The sequence below is a fragment of the Mandrillus leucophaeus genome, unplaced genomic scaffold, assembly GCF_000951045.1.
Source record: "Mandrillus leucophaeus isolate KB7577 unplaced genomic scaffold, Mleu.le_1.0 Scaffold89, whole genome shotgun sequence".
Taxonomy (NCBI): Eukaryota; Metazoa; Chordata; class Mammalia; order Primates; family Cercopithecidae; genus Mandrillus; species Mandrillus leucophaeus.
The window spans coordinates 2,347,722-2,369,198 of NW_012109696.1; the positions used below are offsets into that span (position 1 = coordinate 2,347,722).

Sequence of the window (21,477 nt, forward strand, 5' to 3'; positions counted from 1 at the left end):
GTGCTAGCCAGGATGGTCTCGATCTCCTGACCTCGTGATCCGCCCGTCTCGGCCTCCCAAAGTGCTGGGATTACAGGCTTGAGCCACCGCGCCCGGCCCAAAATAAACTTCTAACTTGACTGAGATCTGTCTCAGATACTTTTTACAGTAAACAGGGTGGATTTCTATAATTCTGATGCTCAGCTGCCTGAACCTCGATTCAACAGATGTGTCCTTGTGTTGGAGACGAGAGTAGAAGTGGAATCTGCAGAAGCCTGAGTGGTCACAGGATCCCGCTCCATCCGTGATGCTGGACAAGGCTCGGTTGCAGCTCAGGTGGGACTCAGTGGGTCAGAGACATGCGCAGGTGTGTACAGGATTCACAGAGGTTGTGCACGATGACCCAAATCGCTGCACAGTGGAAAGGAGGTGATGTCCCAGAAACATATCACTGTCAGTGTCCCTGAGATAGTAGTGGACCAGCTCTGTGAGCCAACACGTCACACTCAACACAGACACAGGTACCGAGGGGTGGGCAATGATGTGCCCCAAATGCCTCATAGTCAAGGCCTCACAACCGCTCCCGCCCTCAGGAGGGAAAGCAGCACTCTGTTCTGGATCAGCTTCTGTTTTCCAGCAAATGAATGTCCTTTTAAAAATGGCATTTCCTTTTAAAAATATACATACACATGCACACATTCCTGCCACTCCCAGACTAAAAGCCCATTTTTTTTCTGTGTTTAAGCTCTGGACTTCCCAGCCTTGCCCTTCTAGCCCTGTGATGCTGTGACCCTGCCCTGCAAGCTCTTCTATGGTCCTCTGACTCCCCAGGGCCGTCCACCTGCTGTTCTCTCCACCTGGGGTGCTGTGCTCTACCGCCATGCCTCTGGGCTTCCCCGGCAGGTTTCTTCTCATCCCTTTCAATCGGAGTCAAATACCCGCTTCTTTAGATTCCTTGGCTCACTGGTTCTCAAGCTTGGGTATCAGAGCACCCTGGAAGGGCTCATTCATTAAAACAAGCAGTGCCAGGCTCTACTTCTAGATTTCAGCTGCAGCAGGTCTGTGGTTGGGTCTTAGAATTTGCATCTCTAACAAAGGCTCAATTGCTACTGCTGATGCTGGACCAAGGACTACACTTTGAGAAGTATAAGTCTGCTCTGGGCAAACTTAGAAGCCACCATTGATTTCTATTTCAGTTTACCCCAGTGTGATTAGTACACACAGCTCCTAAGACCCCTGGGATCTCTGGAATACGGAACTTTCAGTCCTCACTCCCTGACCTCACCAACATCCAGAGAGGGCAAAGTGGCTTGAGACCTGGCTAATCACTGATGGCTGATGATTTAATCAATCATTCTGATGTCATTCAACCTCTTTAATGATGGAGTTCAGAGAGATTGGTAGTTGGTAAACACATCCACATGGTGGGGAGTAGCACATCCCAACTCCATGGGGTCAAAAGCCCCTGTGCTCGGGACCCTTCGAGACCTCAAGACCTATGTAACTCTTCGTCATTTGTAACCTTTGTAGCAAACCCATGATTGTAAATCAAGTGGCTTCTTGAGTTTTATGAGCCATTTTAGCAGATTAGCAAACCTGAAAGGGAAAGTTTAGCAGATTAGCAAACCTGAAGGGGAAAGCCTGTGGGAACCCCTGACTTTGTAGGCAAGTTGTGGGTACCCATGAGACCCAAGACTGGAAACTGGCATCTGAGAGGAGGACAGTCTTGGGGAATTGAGCTCTTACCCCTCTGGGGTCTGAGGCTAATTCCAGGTAGTCAGTATCAGAATTGAACTGAATTGTAGGACACCCAGCTAGTAGCATCTACAGAATTGGAGAACTGGTTGTTAGTGTGGAAAAACCCCACTGATTTGGTGTCAGAAGTGCTGTGAATAAAAACAGTTCATGTCCAGTTAGCTCAGCTTTATGCACATTTGCCCTGAAAAAGGGTAGCAGTAACATCTTTTCCTTTCAAAGCATCCCAGTTGTTTGCATTACGTTGTAGTTTGCATTACGTTGCAGTTTGCATTACATCATTACATCCCTGTTTGCATTCCAGTAATGCATTACATGGTGACTGTAATTATAAGGTTCTGTTAACATTTGTGTGTCATCTGTTGGAACAGATTTCTCGGGGCAGAGTGCATGTGTTATTCATTTTTATAATTTCAGTAGCAAGCATGGATTCGTTTGTCACTTCACTTAGTAAGTAGTTTTTGAGCCACTGGGTAATTCTGTTATATTCATTAACTTCTAAGCTTGGACAAGTTACTAGTGGATTAACTAATACTTATTCCCCCAAACATCATCAAAATGGGGTATATTCTTTTCTTTATATATTACTTAAGGGCAAACTGGGGCACAATTTCGATGACTGATTCATGTATCAATGCTGAGATGCAATTTGAAGATGTTTAATGAACCCACTTTCCACTCGCTAACTAGGGCTGAGAGACTATTAAATTAGAAGAAGAAACAAATGTTTGTTTTAAAATGTTCTGCAGAAAATCTTACAGACTTCCTTAAGTGTAATAGTTATGATGATCCAATTTAAATAAGAAACATACTGAATAATGATACTATTTTTCTAAAACTGTTAGAGGTCTAATGAATACAGGTGAAAATTAATCTGTTCCTCTATGTACACTTACTTTTCAAGTTTAAAGTCCATTTTTTAATTCTTAACCAAACTCTTATGGCTTTTAAGGAGGTGTGATTCTATAAATAATGGCTTCAGTTTGGTTTCCTGTTTTGAAATTAAAAACATGTGAAATTCAAACATTTTGTTCAAGTCTGAATAAAGAATCATGCCTTTATGATCATTGATGATTCTATGCAAGGTACAGTCTCTTAACAAAGCAAATAAGGAATATTTTGAAATATTTTGCTTTGAAATAGAAACAGAAGTTGACTTTATTCATGGCCTTAGATTTTTTTCTTATTGGAGACATTTGTTTGGCTTCACTCTTGAACTGCCTCAGTGTGGGCAAAGTCCCAGGTCCAAGTCCCAGAACTTTTACCTGTTAACTGGATAACAGGGAAGTCTGGATCTAGTAAGTCATGTGATAATTTAGTAACAATGTAGTAAAAAAATTTAAAACTCAATGAAAAACACTGTGTTTGTCTAATGCATGTGCAAGTTTTGCCTCAGTCAGTTATTTTTCAGCTGTGACTTTAGAAACCTTTTGTTTTCCTTAATGAGACTTTACTAGCATTTTAAGCAACAACATTCCTTGTTATGTAGCACAGCAGTGTATATTGCAAGACTTTTAGCAACCCTGGATCCTGCCCACTAAATGTCAGTAGCATCCCTCTCCCAATTATCATGACAACTAAAATCTGTCACGGGTTTCCAAATGCTCCTTATGAGGGACAGTAGAATCTTCAGTTGAGAACACCAATGGATGACAAGCACATGAGGTAAGTATATAATTAGAAAATAAAAGAGGAATGTAAAGTGTTCCTTTGCAAGTTTTAGCAATTAATAGAAATAGAGCAAAAAGAAGAGCAGGTAGCAGGTTCCAAAAATACTTACTTAAGAAAATAATGATGAAAATGCTACAAAAGATAATCCATGGAATGTAGCTAAAGCAGTATTCAGAGGACAATTCATGGCCTTAAATACTTATATCAATATATGAATAAGAATAAAAATAAGTGAATCAAATATTTTTAATTAGGATGTTAGAAATAAAGGATAGCCCAAGAAAGCAGAAAGAGGGATCTGATATAGAAACAAAAGTCAATATATTAGAAACAGAAGTCAATATGTTGAACATAATAACATACAACTTTGCATACCTTCTTCTTTTGCACTCTCCTCTGTATCACAGGTTCTAAAAATCAGGAGTACATTTTCTAACTCTCTTATCTGTGAAGCTTTCAGTTAGATCCCACCAATCAGAGGCACTAGCATGAGATTTGGAAGGTGAAAGAGAGTGAGAAGCCACATGCTCCCATCTTTGGAAGCAGTGGATGTAAGGATGGGCTTTGGCGGATGCAAAGGTCTGTGGCCATCTTCAAGCCTTCCCTGGGAATCACTTGCTCCAGTGCTGGATTATCTGTAATCATCACCATTGATCTCTAAAAGTTTCTGCAACTTTCTGGCTTTTCAAAATCCAGAGTAACTCTGAGAGCTACAGATGTCTGGCCTTTACTCCTTCAATCTTTCTATTTTGTAAACAACCAATCCTCTTTATTAATTAACTTCTTGCTTGAAATACCTAGAAATGTTTCTATTTTCTTGGTGAAACTGTCACTGATTCATTGACTTCATGAAGAAAATAAATAGTAAGCACCAATATGCTAGATAAGAAATGAGAATAAGAAAATATTTACATGTAGAAGAAATGAAAATAATCTAATGGGATACTACTTCCAAATATATAAAATTAAAATTTAAATTATACATTTAAAAAGATGGTTTTCTTAATTAGAAAAACTAACTCCAGAAGGGATAAACAATGTAAGTAGTCCAATTACCACACATAATAATATAAAAGCTTACCAAAGATCTAACTCCTTCAAAAAGCAACTGATTCAGCTGCTTCAAATATATTTTACCAAATGCTAGGAGATAGTTAATACCAAAGCTATTAAATTGTTCCAGAGCATAAAAAATATGAAAGATTTCTAGCATTTATAGAAATGAATGTAGTATATTTTAGCACACAAAAGAAAACTACAGCTCAATAATGCTTAGGAATATTAATGTGAAAAATACCAAATAAATTAAGAGAAGGCAAGATCAAATAGCATATTAGAAAGAAATAAATCATCAGATAATGATTCACAGCAGGAATGTAAGGATGGTTCAATGTCAAGAAAATATGTTAATATATTTCACCATTTAATGAATTAAAGGACAAACATAAACTCCATAAATGTAATAAAGTTCAGCATTTCATAAATTTACCCTCTATTTTTGATAAAAATATTAATGAAACAGACAACAGATGGATATTTACTCACATCACTGTATCTGAATATTTGTATGAGTTTGTGTGTTTATGTGTGTATGTAGGTACTTGTATGTTCATTTAAACCTAGAAGCTAGCATTATGGGAAACACTAGAAATATTACCATTAAAGTCAGAAATAAAAAAAATTAACTATTATTAGTTAAAATTATTTTGGAGATGCTGGCTGACACAATTTGACAAAATAAAAAGAATATAAGGAGTATGAAAGTTATGACAAGGGGAAAGCTTATGTGGTATGATTATGTATCTAGGAAGTTCAAGAGAATAGGTGTTAAGATGGATCTGATAACTGATCATTGGAAGTGGGGAAAAGAAAGGACTAGAAACAGGGAGAGCGAGATGAATAATCAGAGATTCTTGGGTAACTTGAAAAAAATCAAACCTGACTGTAAAAAGTCCAGAGAAGTATCTGAGGTAACTGGGAAACTGACCCCTGTTGCCAAGAAGGTGTGAATTCGCTACAATGGGGCAAACCAAGCAAAGGTGCCCTTCAGGCCACCGTAGGTGTAGGACTGACAAAACAGAGATAGAGGCAGAGATTCATGCAAAAAGACACAAGCCCCTTCCTGGGTAGTGATGGTGGGGAAAAGCATTCGATAAGCCATCACTCTAAGGGAGAATACAAAGAAAGGAGGGCCCTGATCTTGTTAGACATCTGCATTCATGGAAATAAATAGGTCTTGGAAATCCAGAGGAAAGAAGTTTCAAGGGAGCAGTGGTTAGCTGTCAAAGGCTGCAGGGAGGCCAGCGAGGAAGTGCTGAGGAAGAGCCTATGGATGTGGTGACCAGGTGGGGTCTGGATTGAATGATCCTCGAAGATGATGTGGATTGCAGAGATGAAACTGAGGCACTGGGGATGAGTTGGTGGTCACTTGGTGGGAACACAAGCAAGAAGTACAGATTGCACTGATGAAAACCTTGTGAGAGGAAAATAAATCTTGGGACTTCAAAATTACTAAGCTAAAGGGAAAAGTCAAGCTGGGAACTGCTTAGGGCAAACCTGCCTCCCCTTCCGTTTAAGTCATCCCTCTGAGGCTCACCTGAGACAAACGCATATCTGATTGCTTCCTCACCCCTATTGTTTATGTAAAAATGCAGAACTGCTGAGTCAGACTTAATAGTGTATTCAGTGGAAGGCTGATTAAGGACTCTAAAGAATGCAGCCTGTTGTCTTTTATCTACTTGTAATCTGGAAGCCCCCACTTTGAGTTGTCCCGCCTTACTGGACTGTACCAATGTACATTACACATACTGATTGATGTCTCATGTCTCCCTAAAAATGTACAAAAGCAAACTGCACTACCAACTACCTTGGACACATGTCTCAGGACTTTCTGAAGCTGTGTCATAGCAGTGTCCTTAATCTTGGCAAAACAAACTTTCTAAATTAACCAAGACCTGTCTCAGATATTTTGCATTCACAAGCTTCACATTGAAAAGCAAAGAAGGAAGAAGAGGAGTAGGAGAAAGAAGACTTTAAGATTATGGAGGCCTGAGCACATTTAAGAAAAAGGAATGGTTGGGAAGGAGAGGGAAGAATGACATTGAATGGAAAAAAGGGTATATTTGATGATAAGAAATGTGGATAATGGGATGAAGAGCACCAGTGGAGAATTTCATTTAGAGAGGAGAAGCATCCCCTCTGGGGCAAAAAGACATGACAAGATGAGTAACAGGGGACCCTTGAGAGAAGGTGGTGGGAGCAAACTGATGCTTACATGTGGCACGGCCTTCCCTGCATAGGGGAACAGAAACTGCCTGGTGTACACGCAGAGACCTAGGCTGATGGAGACAAAAACATATGGAACCTATTGCAGCATATTCCATCATAGGTTTGGCTTTCAATTTGCTTCTGAGGGTAAAGTGTTGACTTTAATCCTTAAAGATCAGTAGGGTTTGGGATTCTGTTAACAGAAATTGTTTTCCTCTTTTTACAAAATTACCATGATTAAAGTCATATTGCCGGGGGGGGGGGGGGGGAGGGGGGCAGTCTGCTAATGATCCTCAGGCTTGCTTCCTGGGAGTTTTCCAGGGAAGCCTTTGTCTTCAGTTTTCTCCCCCATGCACTAAGGCATCTCCACTCACCTTTCGAAGGTCATAAAGGCTGGCCTTTCCCTATCCCAACGCCTGAGCGACAATCTTCTGATTGCCACTTTAAAATTAACTGCTGCATTCAGTGGAGTTATTGTTCTTCCTTAAAATGCAGCTTTTCCCCCAGAGAAATCATTTTCTCCTTGTGACTTCTGAATGCCAGAGATTCCAGCAATCTCTCTGGGGGCTCCCTGGAGTACAAGCCAGGAACTGGTGAGTGTCCTTTGCATACAATGTGTTTGGAAAGAAGTCCCCTGGTGAAAACACAATGGAAAGCGACTTTCCTGTGCATCCTAGACACTGAGACATAGTATTAAAAGCACCGACTACTTGGCCTCATGCCCAGGGCTTTTGATTCAGCAGGTCTGGGCTAGAGGCCCAAGAATCTGCATTTCTTAGGAGTTCCCAAGTGATGCTGATGCTGCTGGCCTGGGGTCCTATGATTCAGAGAGCATCTCAGTCACTCTTCCACAAGATTTCTTACACAGTGATCTTACCCTGGCAGGCACCCAGGTTCATGAAAGTGAAATCAGAATCTTTAGAACTCAATCTCTTTTCAGTCTCTGTGCCATAGAATTAAAAATTTCTGTGTGTGTGTCACACGCACACATATTTGTAGTCAGGACTTCCCCAAGAGAAAAGGTTTTAGCCTTTTAGAAACCACCCCATTTGAAACACTCTCCATAAAAGTGAAGCCAATGTTTGTAATTTCTACGGAACTTTCTTTAGAGTATGGAAGCATTATTTGTTTATAGTCTGTTGAAAGTAGGAATAACACTTGGATATATTAATAATTGCTCAAGAATGTGAGCTGCCACATTAGAAGTGGGTTGTTCATGCTCATATCTAAGGAGAAACTCTCTGCAAATGAAGGATACAGATGACATAGTGACATAGAAAAAGCCGATCACTAGGCCCCTCCTGAAGGGAAGGTAGGCATTTGCAGAGCTGTGCATGGAGGGAGAGACGGGTTGGGTGCACTAAGATGCTTACAGTGATGTCTTTCAAGGAGGGGTGTCTCAGGAATGATTTGTGTTCTTTACTTTACATTTATTTATGACACTTGTAATGAAAAACATGCCCAAAACTTGCAAATTTCAGCCTTCATGAAGGTAGATATCCTGTCTTGCTGACACCCTGGGCAGGCTTGGCTCAAGGACACTGGGGAGGAGGCCCCGACTGCTCTGAACTTTCCTATCTGTCTGCACTCTCTCTGTCCACCACTACTCTGGCCTCTTCTTCCCCTGACTGCCCAGAGGGTTCTGCATCCAAAGGCCTAAAGGGGTGAATGGAGGGAGGAAGGAGCCAGGGGCTACCGGGTAGCTGACATTTGGTTTTACTTTGATTCATCTTATATATTGCTGACTGACCAGACCACAGAACTGGAGAGGCCTTAGAGGCCCCTTTAAAACACACATCTCTGCCTGTCCAGGAGTGAATATGTGCATACACGCACGCACGCACGCACGCACACACACACACACACACACAGAAGAGGCAGACAGGGTGATGAACCAGTTGAAGTACCTTTCTCAGCAGAAGGCAGAATAGAAGTTAGTCCCAAACACCACCCTCTCCACCACACCATCCATCACACCAGGGTCCTGCTCCTGGGCCTGGACCCCAACACTCATACCTGACCTGTCAGGGATCACACAGGTGTCACATGGTTGGGTTACTAAAGAGTAGGTTTGAGTTACGCTTTAAGAAACCATTTTTCATGGTTAATCCAGCGCTATTGGGAAACACATGAGATCAGAAGGTCTTTGCTTGACTGGAGAACCTGAAGTCGTAGGCTGGTCAGGGACATTCAGATTTCTTCTTCCATATCTTTGATTTTGTCCCTTATTTTCTGCATGGCTCCTATCAGACCAGCTCCCCTATAGGATTTCTCCCTAAATCCTCTCTCAAACTCTTGCTTTTCTGTTGTCAGTTTGAAATGAACAGGAGGCAGGGAAATACTGGGTAGAAGAGGGCAGGGTCCCTGGTGAGGGTTCCACCCTCAAGCCTGGACCCACAGCCCAAAGTGAGAACTCTCCCTGTTTTCTTGCAAGAATGTTGCCTTTTGGCTTCACCTTGACCCCTGTCTTGTGCCCATAAGAACCCCAAACCTCAGACTCAGTGGACATACACATACACAGAAGCGAGAAGCATCTGAACATCGAGAGGAGAAAAGTAGCAGGACATTGGAGACTATGGTTGGAGAGGAGTTCAGTCAGGGATGGTTGGAGAGGAGTTTGGCTGGGGACAGCCAGATTCCAGGGGAGGAGTATCTTCCCACTCCATCCCCTTTCCAGTTCCCTTTCCTGCTGAGAGTCACTTCCACCACTCAGTAAAGTCCTCCACGTTCACCACCCTTCGATTTATTCCTGTGACCTGATTATTCCTGGACACTGGACAAGAACTCAGGCACCAAGAGGGCAGGGTGTAAAAGGCTGTCACCTGACCCTTCACTGAGCTGGTTAATACTTAGCAGTCTACAAATGCTAAAAGAGCACTGATTGTAACACAGGCCCTCTGGGGCTCCAGGGGTCTCAGACACCCCTTCCTGGATGGCAGAGCTACGAGAGTATTGTAACACACTTGGATGCTACTACAGGGCCCGTGCAAAGCCTGCTTCTACCACACAGGAGCCACCAGCCAGTTCCAATGTTCATTCACTCTGGTTCCTACATCCATCTGCTTGTGTGCTCCTTCTCATAAGTGATTGAGCACAGTGATTGAGTAAATAAGTCACCCCCTTCCCGGGTCTCATGCAGGGAGTCAAGGGCACGTTCTCCTCTCATATTCAGAACACTGTGCCAATCCATGTTTCCATTCTCCAGTAATAAGACATCTATTTCCTACATATCCACCTCCCATGTAGGAAAAACTACAAGAGCTAAACCTAAGCAAAAGAAACTACACTCCAGTTCTTGCACACTCTGTTTTCAAAGGATTTTTCTTGGGTCCTTAATCAGAGACTTTTGATGACAATACACATGTAATTTGCTTGCTCAAGATCTTGGATTAGTCTACTTAGACCTAAAGTATTCAGTTCTTGTATGGGACATCAGCAAATCCTCGGCCTTCAGGCTCCAGGACTTACAGCATTCTTCTCCAGCCATCACCTCAGACTCAGACTGGAAGACACCTCTCTGGTTACCCTGTTTCTGTAGCTTGCATACGGTGAATTACGTAAGCCAATCTCTCCCAATCAATCTCTTTTTCTCTACATAGATAGATAGATGAGTAGATAGACAGATACGTCCTTTTGGTTGCTTCTCTGGAGAACCCTAATACACCAAGCCATATAAACAGTAATAGACACAAAAGTGAATTCAAATGTTTATTCCATTGACTAATTTCATATGTATGAATATTCTGAGAATGCAAAAATATGTACAGACAGCCATATGTCCAACAGTATTGAGGCTTTCCAAGGTCTATTATTATACTAGATTTTGGATGATTATGTTTTAGATTCATCTCACATGATGGAATGGAGTCTCCTTGGCCGTTTAGCTCAGGTATTACTTCTCTGGACATTTATGGAGACTCAGGTATTATTTCTCTGACTAATGGCATGTCCATGAAGCAACTTCTCAGCAGTACTTACAATCACTTATCTTTGTCAGAAAGAAAAATCACAGAGTCTATTTGAATGCCAGAATCACAGAGGCCAATTTTCTAAATGATCTATATTAATAGATAAAAGAAAGGAAGGGTATAAGCTTCAAAAGGTAATGTAAGAAACTCAGAGAGAACAATCCATTAGCTGTGGAAAGACAAACCCTGGCCATGGGGTGGTGAGTTTGATGAGCAATGTGCTTGGGCACTGCTTTCATCTTTTTACAGAAACCAACTCTGGCCAGGTCTTTGGAAACCACTTAAAAACCATCATGTTTGCCAGACCGTCTAGAAGAAGAGTCTTAAGTCTGAAAGATCATGATTTCATCAAAGAATTGCTGAGTTTTCCATAATTCGAACTATAGAATGAATTCCAGCTGTTGCCAAATGCTTTATCCTCCCTTTATAAAGAAAAAGAAAAAAAAATCAAACCAATTCTGTAAGCAAAATTACATGGAAAACCAGACGATGTTCCACAAACGAATGCATGAGCTCTCAAAAGAAGCATGCATTGTTTCTATCACATGTGCTAGATATATTACTGATGCCTCATGCATGAGCATTACAGAACCTTGAACTTGGAAGAGGGAAGACAGCTCAAGAGAACTGGTGTATTCCTGGATGCAGTCCAAATTCTGAATGGTTCCCAGTGTATTTAAGTGCCAGGTTGGCCCGGCATGATCGCTGTGGACACATGTTATCTCAACATTTACTAGAGCTTGGAGGCTGAGGCACCTTCACATGTCTTACCAGAGGCAGATTCCCTGCTTCATAGGGAACTGGCTTCACTAGCTGATTTCCCTGACAGCCTTGACCTGTCAATGGCCAAGGGACATGCAGCCCATCTGTATATAGGTAGTAATTACCCATTTTTAAGGCTCCAAGTTTGCAGACTTTAAGACCTGTGGGCAAAAGGGACCTGCACAGAGAAGGTGGAGAAGAACAGGCCATGGCCACATAGTGGGAACGCGGGAAGAACCCTGGTAGCCCTGATGAGTGGAGGCTTGCTGGAACTGCACAGACTCTGGCAAAGGGAAAGAATTCCTGCTTTTGGGGAAGATGTGGGCTTCTTTGTTTGACCCTGGAACTCTGAGTACACTTGAAGAAATGGGCCTGGGTGACATCACACAGCCCAGGCCCCTGAAGAATACACCCCACTCTCTGGAAGACAAACCTTTGTTTTTTTTCTCTGCTTTCTTGGGCAGAAAGGGGTTGGTGGGGAGGTAATACATTTTGTAATTTATAGGGACTTAGATAAAGAATAAAGAACAGGAGACATTTTTAGTAGATCAGCTCAAAGGTGACCCAAGGCAGGGAAGAAGAAACCAGAATCATTTCAAGTTGAACTCTGGGACCCAACCCTTGAGCCAAAGTTTAAAAAAGAAAGAGACACACCCACTCTAGGATTCAGAACATTCCAGCACACAAAGTGAGGATGGGGAAGATCTCATCTGAAGCAGTTCCTGTGAAAAAGATCTAGAAATGTTAGCCAATCAGATGGGCAATAGGAACTAAAACCCACTACTGCTCTTTAAAGCCATCTCACAGCAATGGAACTCAGAGGAAGACAGGCTTCCCAACTGCAGCTGAGCTGAGGCTCTTCCTGTGCACAGGCCTGGAGATCTCTCTGAATTCTCACAGTTCTTGGAACGCAACAGAGTCTACCATCTTGCATTGTCAGACATGGGCATATGGGTAACTCCTTGCTCCAGACTGCAAGTGATTTTGAGGACAGAGCCAAGTATATACCATCTGTCCTTATACAGTCCGAACTCAGCATAGTGGCTCACAAATTTAAGAAAAAATTGCTGGATCGAAGTACTCGATTCCCCAATTAAGATGCACAAATGTACGATACCTCAACTAGCTATGACACTAAAGAGGCGCTAAATAGTTTTCATGCAAAGCAACACCTACTTTGGCATTTCATTGTTCAATTCAGATAGAGAAGAAATCAAGCAAAGGTCTCTTGTATTTCCCCAGGTGGCTTTAAGATGTTTAGGGTTCAGATCCAAACATGCAAGCATTTGCTGACTGATGATCAATGAATGAATGGATAAATGGGTGGTTTGATATCAACAAAGTAAGGCAAGTTTGCAAGTGATTTCAATCATTTTTTTCAAATTTAATCCCTAAATGAATTAAAGCTTAAGTCCTAGAAATATCTGTGGATGGTGAAGAGAATATTATTGAAAAAAATGTAAGAGAGGATGGTTTTCAAGCCAGTTTTAAGATCTGTCTGAGAAATTTTTGTTGTGAATTGGATGAATATTTCCATTTGAATAAAAATGCATCATCCCCAGACATTACAGCATACAAGTTGGACAATTTAAGACATAGGTAAAATTTTAATAAGTATTTTTATTTGGAAATAAATCAGAGGTTGGAGATTAGTGATTTGGAATACATTGAGCCTAGTGAATTGTAGATACTGACTTTAAAAGAGGACAGCATATATAATTTTGAGAAAAAGCTGATGTTTTGACAAGGTAAACAAAAGTCTAGTGAAGTCATTACCACATCAAAAAGTCTCCCTCTCAGAGACAGACACAATAGGATAAACTGGTTCTGAGCAATGTTGTTGGCATGCGGTTTCCTTATTTGAGTTTTATACCCCATTACCGATGCTCCAGATACCCACTGAGTGTCCAGTTAGGGCACAACGAACCAGGAACATTGAAATTAAAAAATGCAATTATGTCATAAAAGTGAGCGGAGAGAAAAAAGAAACAGAAGAAGCTGTCAAAAGGGAGATAAAAGGCATTACTTGGCTGTGTGAAAACCTTATTTCCTACAGAGAGATGGACCCATTGTAAGAGATAAGGAAATGAGATCTCTTTAAATCAAAAAGAATTATCCGTCCTCTTTTGATGCGAAGTAGTGTTTCTGGACTGAAGCAAGAGGTGGGGGAAATTTTCCAGCTATTTTCTTCCCATTCATGAATTCCATAACTGCCCCTTGTAGACCCTTAAATTCTCAAAGAGAGAGCTAAGAAAAAGATGATTTAAAAGTTTCAAATTCAGAACATCGGAAAGTCTATGCAAGTAGAAGCCTTAAAATTTCTAAAATATGCAGATAAGATGAAAATGGCATCTATACGTTCCCTTTTCCTTTGGGAATCAGGTCAAGAATTTTCAGGTGATGCACTGACCTAATCTTCTAAGAAATGAGAACAATAATCAAAGGTTATTATATCACGCTCACTGGCAAAGTTAATTATTCTCTCACAAAATTGAAAAAGTGAGAATGAGACTCATATTGGATTTTCACCCTCCAATATCAATCATCCAAGCAGTTAAAATATGCTATTGTCAGATACCACAGAATTTAAATAATCTGATTTAACTTTTGAAATTTCAAAGGCTCCAACAGAATACAACTAATGAAGCATTTAATACACTCAAAGTAATTGAGGATTTAGTTCTAAAGGATCTATGTCATCAGATATCACCAACTCCTGAAATCCTAAAGTTCAGCAAGGCAGAGACAGTAAATTCTGATAAACTGCTTAATCAAAATAACCACTTAAAATTGAGTAATGAAGTCTTGGGATATAAAAGTCCTTATCTCATAAGCAGTCACTGTAATTAACATTCAGTGAATAAACTATCTTAGTTAAGACTATTGGGGGAAATTTTACAAGTCCCCCAAACATAGATCAAGGGAAAATTGAATACGAGAACTGAAGAAGATCAGCTTTCACCCTGAATGGCCATGAAACGTGAGCACCGCCTACGTGTGAGGTCGTCTCCTCATTGCTGATATTTCAATCTAATGTTCAATGGACTGCAACGCCCATTGCCGGGTAGAAGCTGCATTAGGAAAGGAAGACAGGAAGTCAGAGAACATGTTATGCTTCCCTGGCAGAATCATCTTTGTTAAAGAATGTGAACATCAGTAACAAGCTAAGTAGCAGTTTGGCTGTGGTGGGGTGACATAAGAATGGGAGTCAGTAAACCTGTTTGAACCAAGTTACCTGCTAATGATAATAAGGATTGCTTCCAGGCATTGATATTCATACAGTCTTTACACTTCACAGACATGAAACGTGTCAGGCCTCTGCGCCCAAGCAAGCTAAGCCATCATATCCCCAGTGACCTGGACGTATACATCCAGATGGCCTGAAGCAACTGAAGATCCGCAGAAGTGAAAATAGCTTAACTGATGACATTCCACCATTGTGATTTGTTTCTACTCCACCCTAACTGATCAATGTTCTTTATAATCTCCCCCACCCTTAAGAAGTTTCTTTGTAATTCTCCCCACCCTTAAGAAAGTACTTTGTGAGATCCACCCCCTGCCCCCAAAACATTGCTCTTAACTCCACCACCTATCCCAAAACCTATAAGAACTCATGATAATCCCACCACCCTTGCTGACTCTCTTTTCGGACTCAGCTCACCTGCACCCAGGTGAAAGAAACAGCTTTGTTGCTCAACAAAGCCTGTTTGGGGGTCTCTTCACACGGACACATGAAACAAAAGGCTGGTTCAAAATTTCTAAGGAGCATGGCCTGATGAAGACAAGACTTGAATCTGATATGGCTGCCCCAAACCTGTGGTCATTCTGCCCTTACCCTGTCAAAGGTTTTGACAAGATAATATATGTGAAAGCACATAGTAGGTACTCAATACATGGCAATAATGTGTTTCTTACTTTCATCTTGGTTGTGTAGAAAGTAATTCTGGGGATACTAGGGAAGGAAAGAGAGAGAACAGGAGAGAAAGGCTGTGGTTTTATGCATCTACAAAAACAGAGGAGGATTGACTATAGTTCAAACCCTGCAGGATACAATTTGCAAGTGTTCCTCTTCCTAATCATGCAAACATGGCCAGTGACAGGGTGCCTTGATTAAGTTCTGAGTCTCTGTCCTATGAAGAGGTCAGGTTTTTACCAGGAAGACTGTAGAGCATCATCCTACAGGAGGTGGGAAAGTACAGACATCCTGAACTCCATTCAGCTGTTGAATTGAGAATCCCTGTTTTCCACTGAAATTGAAAACAAACAAAACTCACTGGCTATATAACGCAGCTCTTCAGAAAAGTGATTTGGGAATGGATTTTGGGTTGATTTCCCCCAGAAACTCTCTATTCCTTAGGGATAGTTAGATGAGTTGCAAATACGCTAATCATTCATTCAGTGTTTCAGGATACTGAGATGAGTAGCCTGGTAGTAGCTGAGAAAACTAAGAGTTCCTCTGAATGCTTGATGCTCAAAGGAAAGACACAAGTGAACCTGGTAGATTGAAACAGAATCATCGACTGGCCATTCTCTACAGATGTTTCCATGAAATTCATTACACATTTTTTACCAAATGAAAATGTACAAGAGTTCGAAAATTCATACTTTCCTTACACAAATATGAAGTTTTCTGATTCTATTATTATCCTAACCAATTATTGTTTATTAGAAGATCCTAAATAGGAAGAGGTAAAATCAAGTGCATTCAACATAATCCACAAAAACATGGGTATGATTATAAGATCAGAAGGAAAAGGAAGGAAAAATACATATGGTTAGGAATGTTCCATGTCACACAAAGAGAAGAGCATACAATGTCCTTCTGTTCCACTGTTTCCTAAATAAAGTAAACTGGTGGCTGACTTGGGCCATATCACTAGTGTGAGATTTCCTTCATATTTCTCTCTGGTCACTATTAGAGCAACGTGCTTGCTATCTTTCTGTGTAGAAGGTAGTTGTGTTTTTCCTAAGACAGTATCTCATTCAGAGTCATTAGCTTTGCTAGCATCCATAATTTAACTATTTTATCCTTAGTTCATACTGGGAAGAATGAACATATGTCAAGCACATAGTGTTAACTTTTAGGACTATTTAAGTTTTTTGTTAATCTCTCAGTTTTCCTTTAGTTTCTTCATCTTATTTATTTACAGCAACTATTGAGAACATACACATTTATTTTTATTTATTTCTGTTCATTCATTACCTTATTACTTTATGCCAGTTCTCATTTATGAATCATTTTATTTTACTTAAACATAATATTGTCAAATTAACTTATTAGTTATTAAAACCTGGATTGCACAAAGCTGAAATCCATTTGGCCAGATGGAACCTTGTGTATTTTATAAATATCAGATAGAATTTACTATGTTGTTTTAAGCTTGCAAATATTTACTCATTACTATTTATATCAGACAGTCAGTATATATTGGCTCTAGCTAAAAACTTTCTTTAAGCGGAACTAGCTTTGCTGATTTAAATGTGAGCTTCCATTGTTTATGGTATGAAGACGACAAGGCACTCGATTGACACGTGCAGTTCTTTTTGACATGTTTTTTCTTGATGTTTTCATTGCAACTTTCAAAATATTCTTTTATTCTCTGGGCAAATCTGACTATACAACTTGTAGGCAAAGCTCTTTCCAGGAAACGTTTTGAACAAGATTGGTTAGATCAAAAAACCCACTTTAGGACAATGTATTTTCCATGCAAGTGTCTGTTTCTCACCATCAACATGATGTATATTATAATTACAGTGACTTTCATTTGACTCATCTCAATTACCAAAATCATAAATTAGATGGAAAGTAGGAACCAATGCATCTGTTGACTTCCTCAGAGTCACACACTGAAGCAGATAAACTGGAAAAGGCAGCTCAGGCTGACAAGTGACACTCAGGACCACCACTCCCCACCTTGGGAATGTCACTGCTACTGGCAGGGAGAAGCCCCGGGCTACTCATTAGGACTCAAGAAAGGCCGGTGCAATGTACCCCATGGCTGAAGGCTCATGTGCTGCCTCCAGGAGCAGCATTAGAAGGGACCTACCACCTCCGCAGGACACGGAGCACTCAGAGCGCACGATGGCCCAAGTGTAGCTGGGCTGGGCAGGGGGTTGCTTCTCGGCCCCCAAGCGAGGCATGGAGTATTCCCAGGCAACACCTGGGTTCCTTCCCTGAAACAGCAGCTACAAAATAAGAAAGGGGAAAAATAAAACAAATTAATGCAAAACCAGCAAATACATGCTAACGTGCTTTAGACTACTTAAAATAACAATCAATCAACAGAAAGTTTATTATGATGATAAAATAAATTCAGACTATCATCCAAACTTTACATAAAATTTTTGAACAAGAATAACCCTCCCATCTAGATTCAAGCTCATCTAAAAAAATGTCTAGACTTTGTACCCTTCTCCTTACAGTTAGTGTATGCCTACATGTAAAACTTCAAACACTTTTGCAGCTTAGAAAAAGCATTTTTAGGTTATCATTTTTTCATTGATACATAATAGATACACATATATTGGGGGTACATGTGATAATCTGATACAGCCTAACAAGAGCATTTGACTATCTCCCTTGGTGTTTCTTTGGGATCCTCTGCAAATCCCTGCATCTGAGCAAATCAGAAAGAGAGACCTACAAAGCGTCGTCACGCTTCCTGGTGAGTTCAAATAACCCAGGACATTTCAACAGCAATAGGTATGATCCATGCCTGACCAAAGTTAAGTTAGAGCACTTTCTACTGGGAGAGATGAAGGAGACTTTTGCCTACTGGCAGGTACCTGTTAAGTCCACGGGAAAAGGTGTTTTATTAGTAAAGGAGATCACTGAGTCATAGTTTAGGGCATGGAATGGGTTTGGACTCTACATTTCCTAGCTTGAAACCCAATCATATGGACAAGCCACCATTCCTCGCATAAATGTATTAGATCTTTGAATCTCAGTTAGAAGACTTTTCTAGAAAACTCACCATAACCTGTTGACATAAATCTCATGCCTGCACCTGAGAGTCATGGCATCCTGATATGATGCCCATGTAGACCAAGATCCTCACCCTCCCCTGAGCACCCTGGCCCCATGCTCCACCCTCTGCCTGATGACACAGCTCCAGTCTCAGTGGTGCTGATGTTGTGGGACAGGTACATGCCCAGGACAGGGGGTTGCACTGCAAGGTCATTGAGATACTCTCCAGCCCTGACATTCTGATCCTCTGCAACTCTTCTTTCATTAAGAACAGTTTCCTAACAAGCCCCACTTATTTTCAACCCGGAGGCATCTCTCTTTCTCTCTTTCTCTCTGGTTGTTAAAGCTAAAAGCCTTAGATGGTGGGAGACATGATCAAGGAAAGAATTCAAGATAAATACGTTTAGAAAGGGGTAGAATGAAAGAGTTCAGGGGCAGAACAGGAGAGGGAAGTAGGACCTGTGCAGATGCAGCAGTTGCTCCACCTAAACCACACCCCGACTGCCAGGGGAGGCATCTCCCAGGAAGACACAAGAGGATGAGATAGAGTGGCCAGCCCCAGGGAATAGGTGGGGGTATCCAGGTGGCTGTACCTCCATAGCAAGGTGTAGGTCAATGGGGCAACTTTTGAACCAAGAACCTTCTTTCAACTGTGCACAGAAACATAACAAGGTGGGGAGTTAGAACATCCACTGCCCACCACTGCCATCTGCACAGTTGCATGTGATAGATGGTGTTGTCAGAATCTGACTATATTTTGCGAGCCTCTGCATTCACGAGTAAACAGAACTGCTCGGTTCAGGAGGTGACCCACCCACTGGACGCTGGGTTGATGTGACGGCAGAGATGTGGCCAGCCAAGGTCGATGCTGTGACACAGGCAGGTCATCACATAGCAAGGGGATTCGCTTCTGGGCTCTCTTCTCCTTTTGCCACAGAACACAGCAGAAATGCTGATCCCACCCTAGACACAGGCGAAGTCAGAGCCCACCTCCCTCCCTCAACAGTGGCCACTTCTCACAGCCATCGAGCTTATAGGACAGAAGAAGGCTTCTGCAAACATCTACTGCTAAAACTCCCAAATGGGAACACAGGTGAGCACTTAAATACAAATGTAATCATACAACAAAATGTGAATGATGATAAAAACAAGTCTGCTGCCCCATTCCAGCTACGGATGGATCACTCTTTTTTATAACTGTTTACATTCCTCTTAAAATTATGCCAACAGCCATGAATTTCCACAAATACCAGAACACCCCCAAAATCTAAGCCCCAAAACCAAGAGGCTGGACTTTACCTCCACAATCAGTGTTTCATTGGTTGGTCCAGCAGCGATTAAGTTCTCGGGCTCATTATAGGACCGTCTGTAGTCGAAAGTAGTGCCTGAAAATTTGTACCGGCCGGGCCAGTCCACGGTCCAGTGCCCATTCAAGTAGTACCTTCTGAGGGCATTGCACACAGAAATGTAGGAGGTAGAGACATTCATTTCATAGATGCGGATACTCCGGGCTCCAGAAGGAATGGTGACCATGTGATAATACTCTAGATAAAGGAAATGGGGAAGATACAGCTTGTCATTCCATAGGGCAGAATCTCGAAGCAATCCCAGTCCTCAGTAAACGAAACCTGAGAATCCACATTTGGAACTGGGGGAAGATGTGTTCTGGTGACCAGTCACCTTAGAACTATACTCAACTGCTTTTTATTAATTGGAGCAGAGCTCCTGTGATGTTCACTCTTCTTAAGAACAATTTTATTTCAAATAACTTAGCAACCACTTCCAATCAAAGCAAGAGGCTCGAGAAGCCAAGCGCTAGCTGAGGCAGGAAGTGAGGCAGTGGAAGGTAGGCCTGCTATTTTCACTGTCGCCTCAAGCTCCTCTGCTAGGAAGCCTCAGTTACAATCTTCTTTGCCCAAGGCTTGCAGGTAGCTCTAAAGTACTCACGGTTGGTGTGGTGGTGCTTGGAGTAGAGACCCCTGTGAATCGTGCAGGCTGAGTTATTCCCGTTACACACCCCACACACATCTTCAACAGCATCAGATCCAAGGACATTGTCACATCCAACTCTCTGGAGGGCCCACGAGGTCACATGTCATTCATGAAAGAAAGGACAACACAGCAATACTGTCACCAATCTCACGCGAGAAACCTCCTCCCCACTAGAGTTGAAAATTTCACCAACGTAGGGTAGTTAACAAATATTTATTGGATACCTAATATGTGCACAGCGGGGCTACAGTGTCACCCTTCAAAAATGTAGGAAGCTTTTAAAATGTGAACCGTCACCTGTCTTCTTTAGTATTGTTACACAAGTGGCCCTAAATTAAATCTATAGGTTGTCATGTTGGAGTGAGGGGTGAGTTTCAGACTGACCTAAAGGGCTTAGTACAATGACAAGCAATGTGTCTACACAAGGTTCTAACAAAATATGCCATTGTGGGCTTTAATTGTCTCATGCAATGACAGAGAAGGAGCAGATGACACACAGAAATTCTCCTCAGTAGTAATTACATAAAGGGCATGTTTATTCACTTCCTTAGAATTTTAGGAGCTCTTTAAAATTTCTCTGATGTTCGTTTGTATTACACTTTCTAACAAAGAGAATAGGCTCTATATGTCAAAAAAAAAAATCCACTCAGAAGCAAAATAACTACAATTCTTGGCTTGAAATCCACAGGGCCAGATGCATTTCAGAACTTAGAGTGTTTTTTTAAATTCAGAAAGGTAATAGATGTTATGTATGTAATGCATATGAGAATCCCACAAGGGCCTAGGTGGCATCCCATAATTAACTCATGAATGTTTCTATAGTAAAGCCCTACATATTTATAGTAAGTGAGATAAATAAAACCAATCAATAGTCTCATATCAGTTCAGGAAAGGCTTTGCCACCAAACAAATTCAGGTACCCCCCCCATTTTCACAGCTTTTTGGATTTCAGAGTTACAAATAAGGGATTATGACACTATATCATTAAGAATCCTAAATACAATAAAATAATGAACACATCAATTAACAATTAGACAAAATTGAGGACTGTACAGCTGAGGTACAATGAAAGAGATCTTAATGGAATCATCCAGCCTAACTCTCATGTATTAAAAA

The 21,477-nt window shown here is 41.2% G+C and overlaps 1 protein-coding gene across 1 annotated transcript in view; it reads right to left on the reverse strand.

The window, feature by feature from the left end:
* The window catches only part of ADAMTS16 (ADAM metallopeptidase with thrombospondin type 1 motif, 16), a 192,356-nt gene that overhangs the window by 73,953 nt on the left and 96,926 nt on the right, over positions 1–21,477 (reverse strand). The window contains exons 15-17 of the mRNA XM_011969411.1: positions 20,317–20,440; positions 19,669–19,913; positions 17,450–17,588 (exon numbers count right to left, since the gene is read on the reverse strand). Coding sequence (XP_011824801.1) covers positions 17,450–17,588; positions 19,669–19,913; positions 20,317–20,440 — 508 coding nt within the window. The remainder of the gene's footprint in view (positions 1–17,449; positions 17,589–19,668; positions 19,914–20,316; positions 20,441–21,477) is intronic.